The 9,297-nt window shown below is 39.2% G+C and overlaps 1 protein-coding gene across 1 annotated transcript; it reads right to left on the bottom strand.

Annotated features, from left to right (window-relative positions):
* Positions 1-1,054: 1,054 nt before the first annotated feature.
* LOC127089901 (secreted RxLR effector protein 161-like) lies at positions 1,055-1,810 on the bottom strand. Its single transcript, XM_051029377.1, has one exon. The coding sequence runs from the start codon at positions 1,808-1,810 to the stop codon at positions 1,055-1,057; it is 756 nt and encodes a 251-aa protein (XP_050885334.1).
* Between the last annotated feature and the right edge of the window lie 7,487 nt (positions 1,811-9,297).

Raw genomic sequence — 9,297 nt, 5'->3', positions numbered from 1 at the left:
ATATTGGAGTAGAACACCTTAACCAATTCAGGGTAAAAATTTAAATGGCAACCAATTAGGTCACTCAAACCCAATTCCTGAAAGACACTAGGAAAGGTAAACACTTCCTCAGGAAAAGTATCAAAAGTGCTATACTTAGGCTTCATGATTTTATTTTGGAAAAAGAAAGTTTCATACCTTTCCTGTTGACTTCTTATAGTGAAAAGCCTTGATAAATCAAGGGAGCCTCTAGAAGAAGAAGCTTTGCCTTTGCCTTTGCCTTTGGATGATAGTTGAGATGCCATGAAAAAATGCTTCGAGAGAGAAATAAAAGATGAAGCAAAAACCATTTGAAGAGAAGTGTATAGGCATGTGAATGTTGAATGTTGTTTGAGGAGAGAAGTGGCTTTATGGTGGTGGTGGATTGTAGTAATGAGAAACAAGTAGTTGGACCAAGAAAATTAAAAGCAATGAAAGAAAAAATAAAGTGACATAAAGAGAGGGAATATATTGGTAAATGACATTTACTAGAGAATAGGAAAAGGAGAAAGAATAGGAGAAAAAGAGGAAAATGACAAAATAATAGTAAATGCAATAGGAAAATTGTATCATTAAAATCAGAAATCACATGGCCATAATTAAATAAAGTGTGGAAGAGAATCATGCGCATGTTGACCAAATAAAACAAAAATTTTAATGGATCAATCGATTGACATGCAAGACCAATCGATTGGTTATGTAAAAAAGTTGAAAAATAACGAAGACCAATCAATTGATGTGGGAGATACAATTGATTGGTTGAAAACAAATTTATAAAAAATAAATAAGGAACCACCCGATTGACTCAACCATGTAATCGATTGTAGAAACTTTTTGTAAAATGAAATTTGAGAAATTAAGAGGGACCAATCGATTGACACCCTACCATCAATCGATTGACACCAAATTTTCTTTGACAAATACTTAAATTAACACATAAACAAGCACACTTATCATAACAAAAACATTTTAATAGTTGTAAATAATTAATTACTAAATATTAAAAGAAAGAGTGCACCTTTTAAATTTTGATGAGTTATATATCACACTCATCTAGAATCCCAAGTTCCCTTCGAATTTTGTAAAACGGTTCTCGCGCCAAAGGTTTTGTGAAGATGTCGACAAGTTGATTATGAGTATCCATAAATGTGACTTCGACATTTCCTTGAAGCACATGATCACGAAGAAAATGATGTTGAATATCAATATGTTTGGTTCTTAAGTGCATGACCGAATTCTTTGTAATGTTTATCGCACTTATGTTGTCACAAAGAAGAGGAATGCATCCAAGATCGAGTCTGTAGTCACGAAGTTGTTGCTTAAGCCAAGGTATTTGAGCGCAACAGCTACCTGCTGCTATGTATTCCGCTTCGGCTGTGCTTAGAGCAATACATGCTTGTTTCTTGCAAGCCCACGATACTAATGCATTTCCAAGGATGTGACATGTACCACTAGTACTTTTTCGATCAGTTTTACATCCTGCATAGTCAGCATCAGAATAACTAACTAATTTGCAAATACTACCTTTAGGATACCATAGGCCGACATTTGTTGTTCCCTTGAGATACTTGATGATCCTTTTAACAACGGTGATATGTGATTCTTTTGGATTTGCTTGAAAACGAGCACAAAGACACACACTAAACATAATATCAGGACGGCTTGCCGTTAAATAAAGTAAGGAACCAATCATACCTCGATACTTTGTCATATCAATCGAAACAACTGATTCATCTTGATCAACATAAGATCCGAATCCCATCTGAGTAGACATTGCCTTGAAATTATCCATGTCGAATCTTTTTAACAACTCTTTGCAGTACTTTGATTGGTTGATGAAGATGCCATCCTTCAGTTGCTTAATTTGAAGTCCAAGAAAATAATTTATTTTACCCATCATGGACATCTCGAATTCTCCTTGCATCATTGATGAAAATTCTTCACACATGTCTTTGTTTGTTGAGTCGAATATGATGTCTTCAACGTAGACTTGAACCAATAAAGTGTTACCTTTAATTTTCTTAATAAATAGGGTTTTATCAATTTTACCTTTTTCAATTCCCTTTTCACAAAGAAAGTTGTTGAGACGATCATACCATGCTCTAGGTGCTTGCTTTAGGCCATAAAGAGCTTTCCTCAATTTGAAAACATGTGAAGGATTTTTGAAGTCTTCAAAGCCCAGGGGTTGTTTGACATAGACTTCTTCATTGATGTAGCCATTCAAGAATGCGCTCTTGAAATCCATTTGAAATAATTGAAAATTTAATGAACATGCATAAGCAAGTAATAAATGCCTTCCTCTTGATTGTATCCTTGGGCCACCGATCTTGCTTTGTTTCGAACAATTATACCATTCTCATCAAGCTTGTTCTTAAACACCCATCTGGTACCGATGATGTGTTTATCACTTGGCCTAGGGACAAGTTCCCAAACTTGATTCCTTTTGAATTAGTTTAACTCTTCTTGCATAGCAATTATCCATTGGTCGTCACTTAAGGCTTCATCAACCTTAGAAGGTTCAATTTGTGAAACAAAAGCTATATTAAGCATGCATCTTTGATATTTAATCTAGTTGCAACGCCTTGACTGATATCACCAATGACTTTATCAATTGGATGATCCCAATGAGTTCTCCATTCCTTAGATAAATCATTATCATTTGCTTCTTGCTCGTCTTGATGTTTTGGTTGATCACCATTGTTTCCATTTGAAGTATCTATTTGAGAGACTTCTACAATATTATCATCATCACCACACAAAACAATATCCTCCTTGGAGGGGTTAGATTCATCGAAAGTAACATGCATTGATTCTTCAATTTTTAAAGTTCTTTTATTATATATTCTAAAATCTTTACTAGTAAGAGAATATCCAAGAAATATACCTTCATCGGACTTCTCGTCGAACTTACCTAGATTGTCTTTGTCATTGTTGAGGAAAAAGCATTTGCATCCAAAAATATGAAAGTAAGATATGTTGGGTTTCCTTCCTTTGAAGAGTTCATAAGGAGTCTTTTTCAAGATAGGTCTAATAATAATTCTATTACTTACATAGTATGCCATGCTTACTGCATCTGCCCAAAAGTACTTTGGAAGATTTGAGTCGCTTAGTGTCGCATCCGCGAAAAACAACCGGCGGGCTAAAACAAAACAACACAGAGCCGCCACCGTGCGTTATTTATCCCAAAAGAGGGAAAGGAAACGCTCGAAGTAAACCTGGAAAAGACATGGTCTCGCGACCAAAGAGAAAGGGTACGGGAGTCGGTTATGCGAAGGGAAGGTATTAGCACCCCTACGCATCCGTAGTACTCTACGGGATCCACGCTCTAAAAGAAAGAAAAGGTTGCTAAAACAAACAGACATCACACACACACTGAAACAACACAGATGGGAAAAGGGGGAAGAGGGCTCGCTAGGACATTGCATCATATGCCTACGTATCTCGTCTGGAACGAGAATCAGAGCTGCCGTAGTTCGGCTCACGCACGCCAAACTAGACACACACAAACACAGGCAAACTTGGAACCCGAATGCCAATCGCTGGACTTACATCGGCTTCCGAACCAAACAAACACAATCAGGATACGGACAACCAATCGCTGGGCTTACATCCATATCCTAACACACAAAAGGGTTAACAAGCAAACACACACAAAAAGAAAAAAAAGTGCCCGGAGAGACCTCGCACGGTCTCCTGCCTACGTACCTCATCTGGTATGAGGATCAGGGCGACGTAGTTCCCCTGAACGGGAAAGAAATTCTAACCAGATACAAAGGGAGACACACTACTAGGGAGCTGGACTCGAGCCTAGGTGTTATCATGCATCATTGCCCTATGTTAAGGTTTCTACCTACTTGCACAATAGCAAGCTAATCCTAACCAGGAAGAAGCAAAGCATGCAAGCATAAACAAAGCAAATCAAACATTCACAGTTAGCACATGTAACACCCCGATAATAATAAAATAATTATTTAAATTGAGTTAATAATATATTTATTAATTTAATTAAATAATTGGAAATTTTATTATTATTATTATTATTGGATTATTATTATTATTGGAAAATATATATAAGTTGGAAAGAAGGAAAAGAGCCCATTTGGAGTAAAAAGGTTTTTACGTGAAAAGCAGAGAAGCGATCGTGAAAGAGGAAAAGGGCAAAGAGGCAGAGCAAGAGGAAGAAGGTTGGAGAAGAGAAGAGCTTGGAGCTTAAAGATTCGCCGGATTAACTCAGGTAAGCGGGGTTTATCGTCGATTAATGGGTATTATGGGATAATATGTAATGGGTAGTGATAATCCGTTGATTTGACCCTAATTGGGATTGTTGATGCTGAAGAATTATGTTGGATAAATTGTATTTAGACTGTAATCGAATCTGTGGTTGGGTTAGTTGTGAAATTCCGAACGTATAGCTTTTTACGGGATTGGAATCGGAGGTCCGGAAGTCCTCCAACGGCGGAAAATGCGGAGAATTCTGCATTCTGCTTTGTGTTAGCGCAGGACTGCTGTTTTGTCTGCGTTAACCGGTTAACCCAGGGTGTTAACCGGTTAACACTGTTGCGAATTGTGAAATTAGTGCTGTTTTGCCTGCGTTAACCGGTTAACCCAGGGTGTTAACCGGTTAACACTGTTGCGTTTTGACAGAAAGTGTGTTTGTGCTGCGTTAACCGGTTAACCCAGGGCGTTAACCGGTTAACACTGTTGAAAAGTGGGAAAATGGACATTTTAATGTTGTGTACATAATTGATGTTTGGCCTATAGTGGCGTATGATGTGATAGGGATTAATTCCCGCTATTTTGAGCAGTATAGGTATTAGTAGAGTGTGCTAATACTGTGGTTGATTATTTAACCTGATAGGATGTTTTGATACATGTGTTGATGATGGTTGATGGTATGCAAAATGTTGTGAAATGTACATGTTATGTATGAAATTGTGAATGAACTGTTGTATGGCTTAGAGTGTAAGCCTAATGTCCATTGTGGATTTTGTTGTTGATGTTGCATTGCTAGATGATTAGCATGCATATTGTGGCCTTTAGGGTGGTAGCTAATTCCCATGGTGAGGAATTAGTGAGTTTGTCATTTTGGACTGTTGTTGATTGTTTGCATGCTAGGTGATTAGTGTGCATAGCATGGCCCATTTGGGGTGGTAGCTAATTTCCATGGTGAGGAATTAGTGAGTGAGTCACTAGGTCTCAAATGAGTGGGACTAGTGGGCTTGGTAGCCGTGCCTGGATTTGGACGGTGAGGTGAGCTATATGTTCACAAATAGTCGGTACCGCATGCATGGAGTCTCATTGCATAATTGATGTATGGCGTATAATATGAATGGATGTATTCCAGTATTATACGTATGTTGTGAGTTGTGTGTTGTGTTGATGTTGAGTATAATTGAGTTGATATTGCTGTTGCTGAATGTGTAATCTGATTTGGGTGATGAAATGTGTTAATTACTTAGCATTACATGATATTTTATAATGCTTATTATATCGATTGAGGAACTCACCCTTACACTATTTTTCAGGTAACGAGCAATGAGTTGAGTAGAAGCTAATGCTTGGAGTCTAGTGTAGTCTCCTTAGTGGGTCGTGCTCTGATAGATGTAACATCGGGATGGGATGTTTTAACTTGTTTTAAATGTTTTATTGTTGGTTGTGAACCATTTTACATGAATGATGAGATTTATATCCGCTGCGTTTTATGCAAATGTTATGTTTTGAATTAATAAAAGAGCATGACCGTTATATTGTTGAATGTTGTGCAGTGTTTGTGTGTGACACCCTTAACTGCATAATTACTCTGAGTTTTATATGTTGTTTTAATTAAATATTTGGGGTATCTTAGAAGGGTGTTACATTAGTGGTATCAGAGCATAGTCGGTCGAGTCGAGTCGTAATTATTTTGTTCCCCTGTACGGGATAGGTGTTGTGTAACCCTATCAGTACTTATTGTTTTAGCTTGTTGGGTTTTCAGAATAGAGATGGCTGGAAGAGGTAGAGATGATGCTGCGATTGCTGAGGCTCTGGGTATGCTAGCTGGAGTACTTGGAGGGAATCCGAATGTTGTGGGAATGGGAGCTGCTCGTCAACTGAGTGAGTTCCAGAAGAACAATCCTCCAATGTTCAAGGGAGCATACGATCCAGATGGCGCTCAGAAGTGGTTGAAGGAGATCGAGAGAATCTTCCGAGTAACTGAGTGTGCCGATAACCAGAAGTTCAGGTTCGGTACGCATATGCTGTCAGAGGAAGCTGATGATTGGTGGGTTGCTACCCGCACTGAGTTGGAATCTGCTGGAAATGTTGAGATCACTTGGGCTGTGTTCAGAGAGAGATTCCTGAGGAAGTACTTTCCAGAGGATGTCAGAGGAAAGAAAGAGATAGAGTTCTTAGAGTTGAAGCAGGGTAACAAGTCTGTTACTGAGTATGCTGCTAAGTTCACAGAGCTGTCAAAGTATTATACTCCCTATAATGAGGCTGCTGGAGAATTTTCGAAATGTGTGAAGTTTGAGAACGGGTTGTGTCCCGAGATCAAACAGGCTATTGGATATCAGCGGATCAGAGTGTTTTCTGACTTGGTTGACTGTTGCAGGATTTTTGAACAGGATTCCAAAGCCAGAGCAGAGAGCTATCAGCAAAGGGTTGATAGAAGAGGCAAGAATCAGAATGATCGTGGGAAACCGTATGCAGCTGGCAAAGGTTTCCAGAGTCAGAGTGGGATGAAGAGGCCTAGTGGGGGAGACTCTAGTGCTCCTGCCAAGTGTTACAGATGTGGTCAGGCTGGACATCGTATCCATGAGTGTACCAGTGCTGAGAAGAAATGTTTCAAGTGTGGCAAAGGTGGTCATTTGGCTGCAGAGTGCCGGTTGAAGACTGTGACTTGCTTCAACTGTGGAGAGGTGGGTCATATCAGTCCACAGTGTCCTAAGCCGAAGAAAGAGAATCAGTCAGGAGGCAAGGTCTTTGCTTTATCGGGTTCTGAGACTTTTGCAGATGATCGTTTGATCCGAGGTACGTGTTATATTAATGGCTTTCCTCTTGTAGCTATTATTGACACCGGTGCTACTCATTCCTTTATATCTTTGGATTGTGCTGTGAAACTTAAGTTAGAGATATCTGAGATGCATGGTAGTATGGTGATTGATACTCCTGCGAAGGGTTCAGTGACTACTACTTCAGTTTGTTTGAATTGTCCTTTGAGTATTTTTGGTCGAGACTTCGGGATAGACCTTGTGTGTCTTCCACTTGTGCAGATTGACATTATCTTGGGTATGAACTGGTTGGTGTTTAACCGAGTTTCTATCAATTGTTTTGATAAGACTGTGATATTTCCTGAGATTGAGGAAGGAAAGAGTTTGTTTCTATCAGCAAGGCAGGTGAATGAGGAAGTAGCAGATGGGGCAGAATTGTTTATGCTGTTAGCGACTTTAGAGACTAAAGATAAACTGGTGATTGGCGATCTAGCTGTGGTGTGTGATTTTCCTGACGTGTTTCCAGAAGAAGTGAATGAATTACCGCCAGAGCGTGAAGTTGAGTTCTCGATTGATTTGGTACCTGGTACTAGACCGATATCGATGGCTCCGTATCGTATGTCTGCTATTGAGTTAGCTGAATTGAAGAGTCAGCTGGAAGATCTGTTGGATAAGAAATTTATTCGTCCGAGTGTGTCACCGTGGGGTGCACCAGTGTTATTGGTTAAGAAGAAAGAAGGTACTATGAGGTTGTGTGTGGACTACAGGCAACTGAATAAAGTGACGATCAAGAATCGGTATCCTTTGCCGAGGATTGATGATTTGATGGATCAGTTGGTTGGTGCGAGTGTGTTCAGCAAGATAGATTTGAGATCTGGGTATCATCAGATACGTGTGAAAACTGAGGATATTCAGAAGACTGCTTTCAGAACAAGGTATGGACATTATGAGTATTCTGTAATGCCTTTTGGTGTGACTAATGCGCCTGGAGTATTTATGGAGTATATGAATAGGATTTTCCATCCGTACCTAGACAAGTTTGTTGTGGTGTTTATTGATGACATTTTGGTGTATTCGAAATCTGAAGAAGAGCATGCTGAGCATTTGAGAGTGGTTTTAGGAGTTCTACGAGAAAAGAAGTTATTTGCTAAACTGTCTAAGTGTGAATTTTGGTTAGAAGAGGTTAGTTTTCTTGGTCATGTGATTTCAAGAGGTGGTGTTGCTGTTGATCCTTCTAAGATAGAAGCAGTGTCTAAGTGGGAAGCTCCGAAGTCTGTTGCTGAGATTCGAAGTTTTCTTGGTTTGGCTGGTTATTATAGGAAGTTCATTGAGGGATTTTCTAAGTTGGCGTTACCGTTGACGATGTTGACTAGAAAGGGGCAAGCGTTTGTTTGGGACTCAAAATGTGAAGAAGGTTTCCAAGAGTTAAAGAGAAGGTTAACTACTGCTCCTATTCTGATATTACCGAGTTCGTCGGAATCATTTGAGGTTTACTGTGATGCTTCATTGTTGGGTTTGGGTGGTGTGTTGATGCAGAATAAGCAGGTTATAGCTTATGCTTCGAGACAACTGAGGGTTCATGAGAGGAACTATCCGACACACGATTTAGAGTTGGCAGCTGTGGTATTTGTTCTGAAATTATGGAGGCATTACTTGTATGGGTCAAGATTTGAGGTTTTCAGTGACCATAAAAGTTTAAAGTATTTGTTTGATCAGAAAGAGCTGAATATGAGACAGAGGAGATGGTTAGAGTTTCTGAAAGATTATGACTTTGGTTTGAATTACCATCCGGGTAAAGCAAACGTAGTGGCTGATGCATTGAGTCGGAAATCATTGCATATGTCTATGTTAATGGTTAGAGAATGGGATTTAATTGAGAAGTTTAGAGACTTGAGTTTGGTGTGTGAGAGTACTCACAACAGTGTTAAATTGGGAATGTTGAAATTAACGAGTGGTATTCTGGATGAGATTAGAGAGGGTCAGAAATCCGATATGCTTTTGGTTGATAAGTTGACTTTAGTGAATCAAGGTCAAGGTGGTGAATTCAGAGTTGATGAGAATGGTGTTTTGAAATTTGGCAATCGGGTGTGTATTCCGGACGTTACCGAACTTAAGAAGAGTATTCTTGAGGAAGGACATCGTAGTGGCCTGAGTATTCATCCGGGAGCTACGAAGATGTATCATGATTTGAAAAAGTTATTTTGGTGGCCGGGAATGAAGAAAGAAATTGCGAGTTTTGTTTATTCCTGTTTGACTTGTCAGAAGTCAAAGATTGAGCATCAGAAGCCGTCTGGGCTAATGCAACCGTTGA

Source organism: Lathyrus oleraceus, chromosome 1 (assembly GCF_024323335.1).
Source record: "Lathyrus oleraceus cultivar Zhongwan6 chromosome 1, CAAS_Psat_ZW6_1.0, whole genome shotgun sequence".
Classification (NCBI taxonomy): Eukaryota; Viridiplantae; Streptophyta; class Magnoliopsida; order Fabales; family Fabaceae; genus Lathyrus; species Lathyrus oleraceus.
Note: the sequence above shows the minus strand (reverse complement) of the source record. Positions and strands in the feature narration are given on the sequence as shown.